This window comes from Anas platyrhynchos, chromosome 3 (genome assembly GCF_047663525.1).
Source record: "Anas platyrhynchos isolate ZD024472 breed Pekin duck chromosome 3, IASCAAS_PekinDuck_T2T, whole genome shotgun sequence".
In the NCBI taxonomy this organism is placed as follows: domain Eukaryota; kingdom Metazoa; phylum Chordata; class Aves; order Anseriformes; family Anatidae; genus Anas; species Anas platyrhynchos.
Genome location: NC_092589.1, coordinates 87,511,994 through 87,530,917, shown reverse-complemented (window position 1 = coordinate 87,530,917; position 18,924 = coordinate 87,511,994). Strand labels below are relative to the sequence as shown.

General features: G+C 36.0%; 1 protein-coding gene across 1 annotated transcript in view; it reads right to left on the bottom strand.

The window, feature by feature from the left end:
- The window catches only part of IMPG1 (interphotoreceptor matrix proteoglycan 1), a 62,595-nt gene that overhangs the window by 17,997 nt on the left and 25,674 nt on the right, over positions 1 to 18,924 (bottom strand). The window contains exons 8-12 of the mRNA XM_072036261.1: positions 16,705 to 16,763; positions 14,878 to 14,898; positions 13,316 to 13,569; positions 11,226 to 11,302; positions 9,504 to 10,044 (exon numbers count right to left, since the gene is read on the bottom strand). Coding sequence (XP_071892362.1) covers positions 9,504 to 10,044; positions 11,226 to 11,302; positions 13,316 to 13,569; positions 14,878 to 14,898; positions 16,705 to 16,763 — 952 coding nt within the window. The remainder of the gene's footprint in view (positions 1 to 9,503; positions 10,045 to 11,225; positions 11,303 to 13,315; positions 13,570 to 14,877; positions 14,899 to 16,704; positions 16,764 to 18,924) is intronic.

The window sequence follows — 18,924 nt, the reverse complement described above, 5'->3', positions numbered from 1 at the left end:
TATTAGAAGCAGAGTAACTTAAAAGGACTTGAGGGCACACTAAGATGATCTCTGGTGCACACTTTAACTGTTTTCATAAGCTGCCAATTCTAACTAATCAGTCATTGTCTTTCCAGCTGTGACTGAGCACAGAGGTGGTGGTAGTCCCTTGCAATGTGCAAGGAAACGGGCTTGCCTAAAATCCTGCTGAGCCCTTACTGCAATGCAGCATCAGTCAAAAAACAAGGGATTACTGACCCTTCTTTTGGTTGTGCTCTGTGTGTCAGAGTAAAATGATTTGAAATGCTTTGCCATGCTATTCCACTGTCTGCATAAGAGTGTGTGATGAAATCAATCTTCGGGAGTAAAAAAAATGTGGGTGAAACATAAAGAAGACCCAAGCATTTGGACTCTAAAAGACCCCTTTGCATTTGCAGTTAGAATCATGGTTTTGTATATGTGTATATAAGTATATTTATCTATTGTTTTGAAATAGAATGCAAAATACACTTGAATTCGTTCTTCATATAGAAATTAGTTGTAATACCCAGTTTGCCTTTTAGGTGAGATCATTACGACAGGATAGAAAAACAAACAATTATTTTATGAGAAGTTTAAAAGCATGAACACTGAAGATTTAGACATTCTTAGCCTCAGAATATTTTATTTCAGCACACCATTTGGTCTACAACACCATCATTTTGGTGTAAGAAACCTGCAGAGAGCATGGAAGAAGATGCTGAATTCAAACATATCCCCCAGAATAACCATACTGAAGGTTAAACAATGACATGAAATTAAACACTACTGTCAGTGATAAAAAAAACAATGATCTTAGCTCTCAACTACCAAGATGTTCCCTGAAATCTCCAGATGTTTTTTTTTTTTTTTCTTCTTTGTATTACATGGTCAAGGCAGGACAATTTTGTACTGAAGATAGCTTTATGTCTAAAATTAAACTGCTGTTGGCAAAGATGCTTAAACAGTAAATTAAGAGGCAATTTCCTGGGTGCACTGTTATATTAAATCCTTGTAAAAACAGTGCTATATTCAGACATTTTTTTCCCAGCTGAGGGAGTAATATACATTTGTTTGAAAAACTGTCTGCCATTTCAACAACTTTATCTTATTAGTTTGTCCTCTTATATTTTTTGTTAAGTGAGGAAAACCCTTCAAACTGACCATGAATAAAGAGTTATTGTTTGTGAAAGGTCAAATTGTCATGAAAAGATTTTCTAGTGGCTTTGCATTAATAAGCATGCCCAGAAGGCTGTACATTAGGAGAGCCTGGCATTTCATTTCATTCATGAACTTAATAAGCATTGACATTTCATATTGGCAATGGACAAATTTTACAAGTCCACTGACATATTGTTCTGTATATGAAAGTTACACTATTACACTGTATATGGATATACTTGTATACAAGCTGACTGAAGAAAATAACTAACAAAGGAAAAAGTATGCAATTAAAAGACTGGTCCACAATGCAGGGTAAGAATCTCCATATGGGCAGCTCTGCTGACATAAATACCAGATGGAATGGTACAGCAAGTAGCTGAATTCAAATTTACATATTTTGTTGGTGACTGAAATGCCACAAAATCCCTGAATCAGGACGGATATACATATATATTTATATAAAATATAAAAATAGGTAAAGTATTGATTTTATGTTTGAGGTCTTTCATTTTTAACTAGGGAACAAGTAGGATGAGGATTAAGAAAACTACTGGGGAAAAGGATCGTTTATTTAATGTGTCACAACAAATGCCTCACAGCACACAATTACTGATTAATTTCGTCTTTCTATCTGTAAGACCAAAACACAAAAGCCAGAATGACCTAGGGCTGTCATTCTGTCTGCCTATATGAACTCTCTAGAAGCCAGTTCTAGTGTTGAGTGAAATCAACAGAACTCCTCCATTGACTTCAGTGAACCCCACTTTCATTTACAATGAAAATACATCAAAACTTCCTGAGGCTGCTGTGACTATTTCTGGAAGGCTATTTCATGTTAAGGTTCTGCACTATTTGCTACCAATTTAATATTGTATTAACCTATATTGTAAACAAGTAAGATACCATACTAAACTGAGAAGTCTGAACTTGACTGGTATTCGCATCAATAAATTAAATGGAGAAACTGAGAAGCAGTGAATTTGCAAATATGAAGATGCTCTTACAAAGGAATAGAGTCAAATTTGAATAACAAATATTTTGCTTAAAATCATAGGTTCAGGAGGATTGCTATTTCTTTTTCCAATTGTTCCAGTTGCATTGGTCTACAGTTCAATTTGAAAATTTTATTTCATGAGTTTTAAATATGAAAGACTGTGAAAGGTTTATAAATACCTGGAAACATGAAGCAGCAGCCACACAAATGTCACAAAAACTCTTGCATGCCACTGATACAATTTTGGAGCTCCCTTGATAGAGAACCTAGAACCAGGAATACTATTTTTGATTTATTTTACTTTTGAATGATTAGAAATAAATTCTGACAAGTTACACTTCCTGTCCTTTAGAAGTGAAAATATCCTCCAAATCCCTCTCCATTTTCTCTGTTTTTCTCAACTGTGAGATAGAAAAAATAAGAGCAAATGTTTGTAGGTCGTGGCCCAATCAAATAAGTTTATTAGTTTGTGAAATGGTAAAAACAAAATAGAAGTCACATGATATACATTCAAGTAGAATGTTGACCCAAAGACCTGAAAACAGAAAAGACAAACAAGAAATTAGAAAGTTATAACCTGTGACTATCTTAAGATCTTGTCATCATATGAGTACTTTTAGATATGTAAAGATACATGAAACCACTGTATACTTTATTATTATTATTATTATTATTATTATTATTCCATATTATACCATTACTTATATTTGAAAAACAGGGATCTAATGGAATGAATAAGTTCCACACCAACATGTGAAAGAACTTCTTCGCAGTGACGGTGACAGAACACTGGGACAGGCTGCCCAGGAAGGTTGTGGAGTCTCCTTCTCTGCAGATACTCAAGGCCCGTCTGGATGCCTACCTGGGCAGCCTGCTCTAAGGAACCTGCTTTGGCAGGGAGATTGGACCCAATGATCTTTCAAGGTCCCTTCCAAACCCTTCAATTCTGTGATTCTGTGAATGTCACAGAATGAAGACAATTTTATGTTTCTAAACTAGTGTGCCTTCGATATAGGTAATCTGTTTTTCTTTTCATAGTTTTAAAATGCAACAAGAGAGAGACGGAAAGTATCTATCTGGGAAAATCCTACTAGTTTTACACTATATTGTATCATAAGTATGCATTTCAATTTTAGTGATATTGATAATCATTTTGGACCAGATACCTTAGGGCTGACTTAGCCTGTTAAAATATTAATAAAATTAAAATATTATTATGTTTGAATTTTGAATTTGAACAGATCTAAATATTGAGCGCTATTGTCAGGGAGCAGTTTAAACACTTAACAATAATAACTACAGAGTACACTAAAAGGTATCCATATAGCTTTTTACTACGTGTGAGCAGCAAGCTCTCATCACATTTTGGTCACACGCTGATCACTACTACATAACCTTTAGGACTTTTCAGGATACCTGTAGTACTCTGAATATGTAATTCTAGCTTGATCATGCACATACAATGAACTTTTTTCTTAATCCTATTTTAATATAGACCTGCTGAAACTTTTGCATTTAGTCTCATCTTCAATTCAGTCAATTCAGTTAGTGATAACTTTATCAATCTTTTTTTTTAATGCTTGAGAAGATCACACAGCTACACCTACCTACTCACTCTTCCAATCATCAGACTGAAGCAGCACCTTCATGAAAATCATTCTTTGCACATCTGAATCAGCAAGCAACCAGTGAAAGGGCACCAAGAGAATCTGATGAAGAACGTTGAGAAAACTCTGTCATTTAAATATCAAAAAAACAAAACAATAAAAGTAGAAAAACAGGCAAGAAAAACAGAGGAGTTCTTACCCTGTATAACCAGTGACGTGAATAAACTGGTCAGCATTCCTGGCACAAAGAAAGTGTAAATTCCGATCCTGGGAACATCTGGAGCCATTCTTGCTAGAAGTAATGGGGTTTTCGTTTCCATGACCCCAATGCTGGTTATGCCAAATAGAAAGTTATTGTAACCACAGACAGCCCTCAGGTAGTTGGGGATGAACCAGAAGTAGAAAGAATCCCCAAACATCCAAAAGATGATTTTTTTTTTCCCCTAGATATTACCAGGAAATAAGGGAGGGAGGAGGAATATGCAACTGAATTAATTGCTGGGCAGGAGGAAGAAATCAAAGGATGCAACTTACAACAAGGCTGCACTAACATGAGAGCAATTACTAAAATGAATGAGTCTCTTATCAGTTACACATACAGGGATGTGACCACCACATACTTGGCTGTGTTTTTTTTTTTTTTTTTCTCTCATAGGAAAAACACTGTGATATGTTCTGCAGAGTCTTCTTCTCTTAAGTGTTTCTTGAAGTTGATAAAACCAAGACATATGAATAGACCAAGACATAGAATAGCTGAAGTAATTTAGTGCTAGCTTTATTTTGCCCTGTACTTCTGGAATAACATATCCAGAAATATTGTTTCCTCTATGATGGTCAGAATTTGGGGATAAGCCTTTACCCAGATTATATGATCTGTAAATAGCTACAGTTAAAACAAATACAAGTTAAAGTTCTTCTTCCTGTTTAGGAAGCCGAAGTATTTAATGATTGTTGTTGCAACTTGTGTTTGTGAACACTTTTATCTGTGTTTACATTTGTTTGCCTTTTTTTTTTTTGATGCTGAAATTTTCTTGGATTTTGAGATAACAGGCTGTCTAATGTAACATCAGGGGCTTCCATTCTGAACGGTCATACTGTTTATAGTAGAGTCTTGGGAAGACTGCAAAGAAAGGGAGAAGAAATTTAATCATACAGAAGAGAGAGTGATGAGTGAACTCCAGAGGGAAAAAAAGAAGAAAGAGGAATGCTAGAAAACACCAAACAAGTATCTCAGTAGAAAAGAGAAGTTTTGCTTGCACTGTTTGTAAATGGAAAATGACAGACAAATTTGGAAGGCACTACAGCAAAGAAAAACCTTTTTATAACTACTCAGAAGTTTAAACCTTGATATCTAATCCAGGCATTTTATAACTTTACAGTAAGAAGCTTGGAAATATATACAAGGGCTTTTCTCTTAGTTCTTTTGAGAAATCTAAAAACAGAACTTGAAATTCAAATTTGAGGCTTATTTAAAGATAGCTTAGTATCTTCCTGGTAGTTCTGGTCTGCTTCAAGGTCTGGAGTAATAACCATCACCGTTTGGCCAGCACACCTCTCTGATTCTCACTGGTCCCCCCATTACTGCCCGTGGACATCATCACCATCCAGAATGAGCATGCACTTACTCCTGTCTCATTTCTTCCACTGCCTGCCCAAGCCTACTAAATCCCTCCTGCATGACTTAAAAGGACACCTCTCATTAATTTTACTCCTCACTTGATTTTTACTCTCCTTTCCCTAGATCTTGTACACAGAAATTTATGCGCATTTTGTGTGAATTTGCAGATATGATTACCTTTCCAGTAGATGTGACAGATTATTTATTTATTTATTTTGTAATATTGCTTTGCTCAATGACTTCAGGTAGGTACAACTGAAGTAACAGGAATGGATTTTAGTCATTCAATGTTCAGAAGTCTGTAGTAATGCTTACCCTCTAGTTATGTGCATGTGATAACCAATGCAATTAACTCAAACTGTGAAACACAAGGCTGATGGGGACACATACAAGAACATCAGACTAAGCTATTTATGCTACCCATCTCTTCCCTTCATGCTGAAGATGAGTAAATTTAGTTTTATGAAGTTCTAAACATGCAGTGAGGAAAATTTACTCTATCTTTTGGATTGTAGGGTGGGAAAAGGGCTGGGAATAGATGTAGTACAATTGCAGAAAACTCTTTACATCCTAACCCTCTGTCCAACCTTATACAACACCATCTAAGTAGTTCCTGCTCTTTTACTCCAGCAACAGTGAAAAGTTAAAAGATTACTAAGAAATGCAGCTATCAAATGAAGCCAGGCACAAAGTTAGAAAAATTCTCTACCTGCTAGTCATGAAATTTGCTTGCAACATTACAGTTAATATCACTGGTACTGCTGACTTTAATAAAACCTCTATATAAATATTAAGTAAGTCCTGAATTTTCAGATCTAATTCTGTCACTTCCTATAAAATATGCAACATCTAGAAAAAGAAAAGAATGCAGGGGATACTGTACACAGTACTGCCAGAATAGAAAAAGCTATAAAAAGTGAAAAAGTTTTAAAGGTTATGCACAATTTAGTCTTTTAAGAACTCAGTAGATAATGTTCAACGTCTCTCTTAGGTTAAGTATGTAGTATGTTTTGCATACTAGAAGATTTTAAGCAGAAATAATAAATACAGCTATGTGTCATTGCTAACGTGGCTTCCCACCATTTTAGAGAAGGAACCCTTATTTTTCTCCTGCTAATCTGCAGACGTGATGATGGAACTCTTACATGTTAATGCTTGTTGTAGACATAACTCATGTTCAACCAAGACAAGCAAGATAGTGGGCCTTATTTTCAAGAAGGATTTTTTTTTTTTAAACAACTCCAGACAGTTCATTTTGTTTTGCAGACTGATAGGTTCTAACCCAAATGTGCAACAAATAATTTCTGAAAGTAGTTTTCAAAGGGTTAGTCCCAAAAGATGTTTACAATATCAAATCTACTCATGTATACCTACAAATACAGAAGATCCAATTCTTTTTAAGTGAAAAATTACATGTTGTGTGGCACAAGCAGTAATGGCTTCAGGAAGAAGCAAAAAAAAAAAACAACCAACTTTTTTTTAATTATATTTTTTTTTCTGACTTTCTGATTATATGAGAAAAAAATGTAGACAAAATCTGAATTTCTTCCAGCAGTGAACTTTCCATTTGTATTACCCTTCCTAACATTTCCCTTGGTCCTGACATTTGCCTGATGACATTGAAAGTCATTAACCTATGCAGTGTATTGTCTCTGAGGATCATTTAGAAACACAGCAGCTAATTTTGACCTGAGGTAACAGGGCCTGTGAGAGCCAAATAAACTGTGGTCATTCCTTGACAGCAGGTAATAATCAAGCAAGCTTGAACCTTGGGGACAAACAGAGGCCCATCTCCTGTGTCCCTCCTCCCATCCAGTGAGAAGCACTCAGGCAGTAATGGTAAAATATTGCAATCAACAAATTATTTACAATTTTTGATCTGAAGAAAAATAATGGATCTAGTATTCTCTGCATACATTGTTCTGTATTTTTGGTAAGTTAAAATGCCCCGACCATGAACTCTTAGGCTATAAGGTTTTCCAGCTATTTAGCAAAATGTGAAACAGGTATGTAGTTTTATGTATTTTTATGATAAGTCCCTAACCCAATGAGTGAATAAAATGAAAAATGCATGTCTTTCCTCCCCCACAAATGTGACACTTTTCTACAGTAGTAATGAGTGTTATGTAAAGGTATGCTGTACTTTTATCAGTAGCATTATAAGACTTCTCAGTAAGCTTTTGAAAACAGTTTTGTTTAACACTTTTTAACACAAACTTAACTTTCAGGACCATCTCACAGTTAATTATTGTAAGAAGTGTTTTTCTAAATTTTAGTTCACTCTGTTAATCACAAAGTATTTGCTTTTTTTCACTTCAAAACTCTGTGTATGAAAGCAAGAGTACAGAATGGGAATTTCTTACTTAGTACATGCGATAAACCTGTACACACAACGAGGATTGCTCATGCTAAGTCATGACATGTGATATTCCTGCCAGTGAAAAACACAACAGAATGCATCTAGAGTTTTCCATGTGTGAGAATCTGCTATTTCAGTAAAGGTAAACCCTTGTATTTTATGCAGCAGAACTGTAATGCTTAAAAAGGTAATAACAGTTAACTCCAACTACCAGAGAAACTGCCATGTGCAGTAACATGACAATGGAGTATTCTGTGTTCTTCTCTGCTTGGGGTTTTGGTGGTGTGTGATCTCAAGTGGCAGCTTTTATATTCTTTATTCCTTAAAATGGACATCGTGGTATTTACTAGATCCAGAAAGAGCAGTGCCACTGATACAACGCTGATACAGGCATTTCCCCCTTGGCTTACAGGTTGATGCTGGGCAAGAGGGGGGAATTTTGGCAAATTCTGTGCGTGCTGAGTCAGGAGGAACACGAAAGGAGGGGGAGTGTTCATTGTGCTCTCTCCAAGAAGCTTCTTGAGTGCAGGCTGGGATGCAGAAGGCCAAGGATTAAGCAAGAAGGGAGCAGGGGTAGATCAGAGCTTCGTGTGGGAGCAGGGACGTTCCCTATAACAGAGAGCAAACCTAGAAACTTTAAGCATGACATTTCTGGGGACTTAGAAGTACCATGTGAAGTTCTTACCTGCCTTCTGCTTTTCTGTTCAGACAGCCAAAAATCTGAGCCAAAACACATCTGATTATTCACCCAAGAATTAATTCTACTCATGTGTTTGTAGTGACCTCTGGCATCTTACAAAGTACAAGCCTCTTAGAAATGTAAATAAAATTAAAGTTTGCTGATGTAATGCCGAGTTAGTGAGGCCAAGCTGGCTTTCCAGACCACTGATAGATTTGAGGGAGGCATCGGCCTTACTGAGATTTTGCTGCTCTAGGGAAAAGCCTAATGTGCCTGTGCTGTAAAGCTGACCCTAAAGTCTTTGTCCTAACATTTTTCATTTGCACAGTAAACACTTTCCTTATAGCTGTGTAAAACATGGCTATCGTGTACGTTTTTAGCGTAAGATCATGCAGACTCTCCACTCAAACATATGTATGTATATATATACATATATATATATATTATTTTTTATTGTATTTTTGAGTACCATTAAATTCCTATTGCATTAGTAAAATTGAATAAACAAACATGGAAATATTATTATTATTATTATTATTTTTAATATTTACATTCATCAGATTTGCAGAAATTCAAACTTCTCTGAGCCAGAGTACACTTTGCTTGGAATAAATTATTTCATGATACATTTGTGGCTATCATCCAGACCTGTCTGTAGAACATATAGTAATTTACCTCCCATGTTTTAAATGCTGGAATTGTTCTCATTTGTGCTAGCTGGGATTTCATTTATTTATTTATTTTTTTTCTGGCGTGTCTTTTTGCTCTGGCTTTTTGAAATTTTGAATTTCTACTGTAGTACCCTGTACAAATCCTTTCTTATGCCTTTGCATTTGTGTTTTGTTGTTTTATTTTTGTTGTTGTTTTTATGTTGTTAACCTCAAGAAAATCCTAATATATTTGACTTTGAAGTGAGCATCAGAAATGCAAATTATATTTTTCACCTTTGATGGTCCAGAAATATTTTTCTAACAAATGAAAGTGAAAAGTTAGAAAAATGTTTACTATACTTACATATGACCATATGTGTAATAACAAGTGGATCTCTACTATTTTTTCTTATGTAAAAATTTTTAGCACCTTACCTTGGTCAAACAGACTATCTTGGTCAGCTTCTTCCAAAGGTAGCTCTGTTATTCCAGCCAGTTCCTTCTTCTCCTCAGCTTCAGTATTCTCATCTGTGGCTTGCAGGAGATTAGGTGGGGTAAAGCTACCAGTGGTATAAACTGCCAGAGTGATAGCCTGCTCCGTTGGAGACTCATAGTCATCTGTGACTAAGTCATTGCTAGCCGACTCATCTGCTGGAGGAGGCAAATAGGAATTTTCTGGTTTTGGAGAACTGTCAGTACTAACCAGAACATTGAAAGGCACTGTGAAACTTTGGTAACCAGTAGTGGTATCTTCCATGGCTGGAGACGATTTGTCCTGAGATGTTTCTCTGGGGGGTTTGGTAGGGTACACAGGTTCAGATGAGACAAAATTATTATCAAAGTCTTCAGGTACTCTGATCTCTCCACTTAGCACAGGTATTTCAGTTGTAAATTCATTGACCAAGATGTCTCCTGTTTGGTCTAATGCTGGTGGACTAGGATAACCCAGTGGGAGCTCCACTCCCATGGCATCCTCCTGAAAAAGGGAAAAAAGTTTTAAAGGATAGTTTTAATTACCTGGGCAAGCTTGAGAAGTGGGACCATGTGAACCTAATGAGGTTCAACAAGGCCAAGTGCAAGGTGCTGCACCTGGCTTGGGGCAATCCCAGACTAGGAGAAGAACTCATTGAGAGCAGCCTTGCAGAGAAGGACCTGGGGGTTTTGATGGATGAAAAGCTTGACATTAGCCAGCAGTGTGTTCTTGCAGCCCAGAAGACCAACTGCATCCTAGGCTGCATCAACAAAGGAGTGGCCAGCAGGTCAAGGGAGGAGATTGTCCCCCTCTGCTCTGCCCTCATGAGGCCCCACATGGAGTGCTGCATTCAGGTCTGGGGCCCCCAGCACAAGGAAGATGTGGGGCTGATAGAACAGGTCCAGAGGAGGGCCACGAGGATGATCAAGGGGCTGGAGCACCTCTCCTGTAAGGGAAGGCTGAGAGAGCTGGGGCTGTTCTCTTCTTCAGGCTGAAGGCTCTAAGAAGTCTTATAGCAGACTCCCAGTACTTAAAGGGGGCTTATAAAAAAGATGGAGAACAATTTTTTCTTGGGCAGACAATGACAGGAGAAAGCGGAATGATTTTAGTTAAAGGATGGGAGATAGAGATTAGAGCTTAGGAGGAAATTCTTCAGTCAGAGGGTGGTGAGGCACTGGAACAGGTTGCCCAGAGAAGATTTGGATGCCCCATCCCTGTAAGCGTTCAATGTCAGGTTCAGCAGGGTCCTGGGCAACATAATCTAGTGGGTGGCATGACAGGGGGGTTGGAACTAGATAATTTTTAAGGTCCTTTCCAACACAAATTTCTCTATGGTTCATCATCATTTTTAATGTTCATTGCTAAAAAGAACAATCTTTAGTAACGGGAACCTGCAAACTATAACTCAGCATGACATTGTGGGATATATGAAACATTTGGTACGTGCATGTGATCCTAATCACATTATCTTTCCTTTTAAAAATGATCAAAGAAAGATGACCTTTACTAACCCTGTCATTTGCTCTTCTCTCATTGAGATGTGCTTCTGAATTAGTGAGCCATTTTTTCCTTGATATGTATTTTTGCATAAGAGCTTTATTCTGTATATTTACAAACTTCTTCACAGTGTTTAAGTTCATTTCTCATGGTGAAATAAATAAATAAATCAACTGGAATTAACTCACCAAATCAGGGCCTGCCAGAGGAATAGTGACCATGGCCTGGATATCATTATCAAAATCACTAGGTGGTTTAATAGATTCTGAAAAAAATAAAAAAAGAGGGAGAGAGAGTGAGCAATATTTCAGCAATGGCACACTGAATACTCTTCAAACGTAAATTCAGTAAAAACAATGTTAAAACTATTCTCCGTTAAAGACGACTTTAAAAAAAAGATCCATGTTAAGAACAGAGAAGCATAAATTTCAATTTAAACTGGCAGTTATTAAGAAAGCAAGCATTTCATATGCAGTGTTCTTTGTATTCTTTATTTAGTATAAATGGGATAGGTCTGCAGAGGGCTGAACCAGGCACAGATGGATGAATGATTAAAATCAGCTGAAGTATGAACCACACAGTTAAATCCACATAGGTTATGATAACTCATTATATCATGCTGTTCATTAAGACTAAATTTTTTTTCAGTTTTACCTACAGTCTATGCTATTGTTACTCCTACTGCTTTGGCTTTTGTGCCCAGTTGCTTCTTTAACCCTCTCAAAGGAGATCTTTAAACACATATCACAGAATCACAGAACTGTAGGGGTTGGAAGGGACCTCAAAAGATCATTGGGTCCAACCCCGCTGCCAAAGCAGGTTCCTCAGAGCAGGCTGTCCAGGTAGGCGTCCAGACAGGCCTTGCATATCTGCAGAGAAGGAGACTCCACAACCTCCCTGGGCAACCTGTTCCAATGCTCCGTCACCCTCACCATGAAGAAGTTCTTTCGCATGTCAGTGTGGAACTTCCTGTGCTCTAACTTGTAGCCATTGCCCCTTGTCCTGTCCCCACAAACCACTGAGAAGAGGTTGGCTACATCCTTCTGTCCCCCACCCCTCAGATATCTATATACACTGAGGAGATCCCCTCTCAGTCTTCTCTTCTCCAGGCTGAACAGACCCAGGTCTCTCAGCCTTTCTTCATAGGGAAGATGCTCCAGGCCCCGTATCATCTTTGTGGCCCTCTGCTGGACTCTTTCCAGGAGATCCCTGTCTTTCTTGTACCAGGGAGCCCAGAACTAGACACTAGACACAGGTGAGGCCTGACCAGGGCAGAATAGAGGGAGAGGATAAGCATGCAAATTGCTTTTCTGAAATTTATTATTAAAAATAACTAGAGAGAAATAGTTGATTAAAAATAGACATTACTAAAGTGTTCCATATCCACAAAAATTTGGCTTGGCACTTTCAATCTATCTTCAAATATGATATTTTAATAATACTGACCGTATTAGTTCATCTAAACATTTTTAGAGGGACAAAAATGCTTCTGTTTCTAGATGAAACTTTCTGGCTAAGATCTGGTGTGTGTTTTAGCATCACTTTGACAAATAGACATATGAGAAATATTTAAAAATTTTTCCCCATTTTTGATCCATCTCCCCAAAACTAGGTGTACGCTAGCTTTGAAAAAATTATTGTTGGGCTATAAAGGGGATGTTTATTAGCTGGATTACTGGACTAGATGTAGCCCTTCAACCTCCTGCTAGGGCTATTCTAAACAAGCTTTAGTGTTATCCTAAACTTGTCTCTACACTTCCTCTATGTTTCAGAGAGAAAAATGATTCATGCCACTGATTATAGATTGAGATCAAATGCACTCTAAGGTGTGCCTTTGTTTGTCCAATGGGAGGTTAGATAACTTGCTTACAATAGAGGCTTAGCTTTTCGAAATCTAGGTTTTGTTTAGAAGAAACTCCCCCTCCCTCACTCCCCCTTCCCCCATACTGGGAAATCAGAATGATTTAGTGAATATTCATGATATCTTGCTGTTTGCTTCTCCTCTTGTTTGTCCTAGTGTGCAAAATACCCAAACAAACAATAAAAACAGATTCTTCAGTGTGATTGGAAGTTAGGCTATATGATTATATAAAATCATATTTTGCTGTAAAATTTAACTTTGTTCTCTGCATCCTTTGAATGCTGTGCAACACTTAAGAGACTGGGATACATCAGATGAAAATGATCTGCGAGCAAAGCAAAGGAAAAGGTATTGAAGGTGAATAAATTTGCAAGAGCAAATTTCAGACTTGCGCCTGCTACTGGACTTACTACTGACCGTCAGTAAACTGAAGTGTCCCAAGGTCTACTGGCAGGGACCTGTCTTCATGGAGTGCTATGGCAACCAGTTGCTGAAGGTCTGTTACGGTGAGTTTAGTTGCTGATATTTCCCTCTCTTCCTTTGGAGAAAGCAGAGTCTTTTCATTTTCAACCTTATTTGATCCAATAGTTGAGATGTCATCGACAGTGCTTTTGATTTCTGAGCCATCTCTCTCAAAGTTTACCACGTATCGTGCTATAGTGCTGCTTGATCTGCAAGGGGAAGATGCAAAAATGTTCAGTGCAGCAAAAGCAGTTAATGGGTGAAACCTGTTTTTTACAAATGAACAGAAACATTCATGCGACCACAACATATTTTCTCCTGTAAGAATGACATAGATATACTACTTTCTAATGAACCTGTCACCTTAAAAATACTTCTGCTATGCATTAGCTTTTTTTTTTTTTTAATACATTCTTTTTAATTAAAATTCCAATATTGAAAGATTATAAAAATGTTCTAACATAATCCAGTCTAAGATGACTACTCAGAGACCTGTGGTAATATGGTTTGAACTCATTGCTTATTGGTTTAAACAATCACAAGTGCCTGCTGGCAGTTAATAGAAGCCATAATCACCTATTAGTTATACAAGAACCTATAAGAAGGGATTAGCAAATTCATAAAACTACAGATTATCAAAAATCCTATCATATCTTTAATTTTAACAGCCAGCAAGCAAACCACATTTCACAATGGGAGGCAGTTTTTCAAAGTTCAAATGAGTGTGTAAAGCGTCTCCCTAGATGTACTTGTTCAACAGAAGACTCGAGTCTTTCCTGTTATTAATGCATCACTTTTCATATACTAAATTTACATAATTAACATGAAAAATAACAAAACATTAATTGCCTTCTACAGCATCAAATACCTGGAGAGAGAGGAATTTCACCTTACCTAGTATGTGCTATGCATTTACACGACATTGCAAGAATCCAGAAAAAAAAAGCAGAGATTCCTTCCTTTTAAACTATGTATAAAAGAGAAATTCTGGGAAGTTCCAGACAAATTATTCCTCAGCAACACTCCTAAATATCAACAAAAGGCTGTATTTTTTTTTTGTAGTAGCAGTCAGCAACTACCTGCATCAAGCTGGTGACTGGTGCCATTCTATCTGGCCTGATAACAGAGTTAACAAATCAAATCCTACATACTCATTGAAGATAATGTATATATGGAAACACAGCTAGGAAACAGGTGATTAAAAATGAAAATTTAAGTTTCCTTATTGTTTTTACTGTAAGTTTATGACTGATAGAGATCTTTTGTCATCTGAATATAATTTTTCTTAGGTCAATTTCCTTCCCTTTAGAGAGGTCCTAATAAACTTTGTTTGCATGAACCTTTCAGATTAAAGTAAAAGCTGGCCCTGCTGTTTTATATCACAGAATTTGTACCTGAGCAGAACACAAATCAATTCATTTTGTCACATCAAGATAAAAACCTATTATTGATGTATTTATCTACATTTATTACTCTATAAAATGATCTATCTTTATTATGAATTAAAGATAAATTACCCATCTTTCTCCTTCTTCTGTCTTCATTTCATCACAGAAAAAAGGGTGTGATAAAGGATTGCAAAAGAAAGAAAAACAAAGATTCATGTATACTGGTAAATCACTTACACATCAAAAACAGCTCTTGACAATTTATCTTCTGTGTGTCATCTATAATTTTTATCTCTGTGTGAAAATGACAGCTTACTCTCCATCATTACACTTTTTCCCTTCCAAACAATGGAAAACATCATGTTTTGAGTGAAAAACAAAAAAAAACAAAAAAAACCCAACAACAAAAAAAGAATTTTACTTTACCTTGATAGTCTGAAATATTTGAAATAGCTTTCCTATTTCCCACTACAAATGACACAATTTGAGCACTGTCATTGTTATTTTATATCTTTGTGGTGGTAGTAAATACCTTTGACAACAGTAGTAGCAACAATTACTCTTAACCACTCATGGTGCCTACTCAGATCCTAGTCACAGGGGTAATGACCTATTAATCACCTCTGGAGGACATGCCTATGTTGACCTTCTGTAATATAATGCCCTATTATTTTCCTTGATGAATTGTCTGGCACATCTCTAATGTTGTCAGTCCATATTGCCTTGTGGGATATGCTGCTAATAAATGAGGAAATATGGTGAAAGGAGAATGAACAACAACATATCTAAGACCTGTCTTTGGTGATCATGAGCTAACTAAATAGATGATGGGCAGCAATCCTTGTCATCCTTGTTGATGAATGTACTTATCAGCTCCTGAGATCTAAGATCAATTTACTAAACAGATCACAGATTTCTGAGTCACGACTGAAACACATTACTTAATGTAAGTTGTAACCATGAGATACTACTACAGATTTTCTTAGCTGGTCATGCAGTAGCCAGCCTTCTCTTTTCTTACATTAATTATCAAAATGTTAAGCAGTCATTTTCACTCTGTTTTGCTCTTCTCTCTCCTATTTCCCAGCAATTTTGCGGAGGGAAAAGCTGGGAAGAAATATGCTTTGTCTAAAATTGCATTGAGATATGTTTTTCATATCTCAATGTTCTTCAACATGTATTAAGTATTATTAGAAGGGCTGAATGTTTCTGGTATCGTGCCATAAGCCCACATATTTCTGTCTCATCCTTCTCTTTCTTTGTCTTTTTTTTTTTTTTTTTTAATTATTATTAGTAGTAGTAGTAATAATGTTTTCCCTTGGCTCTTTACCTAATGTGTTATTTGTTGAAACATTAACAAATGAAATATTCAGTTTTTGAAAGAAATCGTAGATTCTCTATTGAAAAAATATACAGTAGCTTTTATCAGCAGTAAACATACAAGGAAGCTAACACTAACATAAATGGCAAGACAGAACAGGAATCTATTAAAAAATAAAGCATTTTAATTGTTTGACATACCTGGGAGCAACCTATTGGAAAACTTTTATAAGTGTGAACATGTATCCTCCTGCAACCTTCTCTTTCCAAGGCACCTTCACTTTGATCTATGAAGAGCACAGGATCCACACACAAAAAAGTAGCCACCTAAATCATCATGCTCTTAACTCTCTTTGCCTTGTCATTTAAGAAATTCCTTAATACAATGTTGCTAGCAAACAAACAATTTCAAAACATTTATTACTTCACCTGCAGTAGGATTTCTAGTTCCCACAGAGAATCAAAGCTACTTCTTAATAATTCAAATGCTCATAGTCTCACTTTGAATGTGTTTGCACTTCTCTCCATATTGTCACTGTATTGTTCCCAGAGAACTATTTTCTGTTTACAGTAATACATACTCCACTATTAATAGGTCTCTTCCAGCAGAAATATGAGTCCAATTTTCTTACTTACTTAAATCCTAATACGTGGATTTCTTTAAATCCTGGAAGCTTCTCAAATATTTTTTGCATCTATAGAAAAACATAAACTTGTTAATCCAGTATAATTTCTACTACTAAAAAAGCAAAATAAAATATTAAATAACTAGATTATATTTTTCATATTTTAGAAATAGCTTTAGGAAACAGTTTTAAGTGCCCTTTTTGGTGGTATCAGCTTTGCTCAACTTAAAGAGAATATTTGGTTTGTACATGCTGCTTGTATCACCTGTTAATAGATGAAATGAAGTACAAAATGTGTCTTTTTTAAAGTAATGCAGTTATTAACTGGATTATCACCTATTTACATAACAGAGGGAGTCAAGCAAGATGCATTGAATAAAACGTTTTTCTTATTTTCAGTTGTTTTGGTTCATAAATTGTTTTGTCATTCAGATCACTCTAACTGTGAACTGTTAATTATTTTGAAATACTAAACACATGTAGATATATTTAGAATATCTGTGAACTTCTTTATAAATGAAAGTTTGAGCTGTCTCATACAAATAGAATCACTGTATATTTTCAATTCAAATGCAAACAATTGTACAATTAAATGTTCTTGAATAAAAGAATAAATAACGAGCAGAGAATATGAATTCTGTATACATTTTTCAGACTAGAATAACATGTTTCTATCAGCACCTCAATAATTAACAATGTTTTGAACTCTAACTGACTTGGTAAGCACAAATTGGTCCTTTTCTGTTGTAGCTAAACAAAAAAGAGTATATGATGTATATCTTTTGTGTCAGAAGATGGATTTTTCTTAAAGACACAGTGCCAGTGTTCTTTTCTGATTCATTTTCTGGTCCTGTTAAGTATCAAGCAACATATTATCTAGGCATTTCATCTCCTAGCAAAGCCTGTGAAGTTGAGGGAATTCAGCACTTAAAAAGAAATGAAAACACTTTTTGAGGGACAAGGTCTTTTTAATTCAGCATATCATTTATATGTATATGAGGTAAAAAGTGGAGGTCTTTTCTCTTCCTTAGCTGTATATTTCCATTCAAACGCCATATAAATTTAAAGCTTATTTATTCATGAGTGAACATTTATCAGAACTGGTAAGGAATGTGCAGTCAGACCTACAGCTTTCTCTGTATCTCTAAGGTAAGTTAAGTGAAGAAGTAGAAGAAAATGGGGATATTATCTCAATACCATTATCACTAATATTCCTAGATGTCTTTTTTTTTTTTTTTTTTCTCCCAACAAACATAAGAGAAGCTAATATCTAGTGCAGAAAATGGGTATCATCTATAATTCCTTTGCACATCTCTCACAACAGGACAGTAAGAAAGGAACTGAGGTAACTACTTCATTTTGAGCGTGGTCTGACTCTAGAAAGTAGTGCAGAAGTAATATTTATGTAATTATGCAAGTAATAATGCATCCTCCATGGAATTGTTTGGAGGAAAGTGCATCAGCTGTATTTCATGGTACTGGACTGTTAATCATTATTTAGTCAATATTTCATGTCAAGAACAGCTTTGGATTCTTTAATGTGGACAGATAAAGTTTCATGGCAGTGGAAAATAACCTAACAATCAGGAAACTTTACATTTTTCCCCCTCCGATATGCACTTCCTTATATTCTACTTGCATGCTATAGCAACATTTTAAAATTAATGAAATAACTCAAAAGTCAGATTGCTGAATTGCATCATTAAATATGTGACAACCAAAGTCAGCAGGCAGTTCTTTTTGAGGATGACACTGGAAATCTCCAGAGAAGCCACTTTTTATCTGTTCTGCCAAAACTCTCTTCACTGTTTTTCTATGCATATCTGAAAATGAACCAGGATAGTGAAATAGCTTGTACCGACGAACACTCATGAAACTGATGAGCAACTTGTTAAATTTACTAAGTAAGCCTTTGGGGAATTTTGTCATTAATTGCTATCTATATAAATGATAGCTGAACATTCAGTTATCATTATTAATTATACAAAGACACAACAGATGTTCCAGTTCTTACAGAAACTATGGTAATGCACAACAAAATGATGGGAAGTCCTTTGAAGAGTAGTTCAGACAACAGCAGCTAATTGCTTTTAACATTTATATTACATTTCTCATTAGTTTTATTACAGAAATTAAATTATGACAAAGTACTGTCCATGAATTCCTGATTAAGCCCAAATTATATACCTAAAGTTACAGTTGGACCAATATTCTCCTCATCAGTTATTTG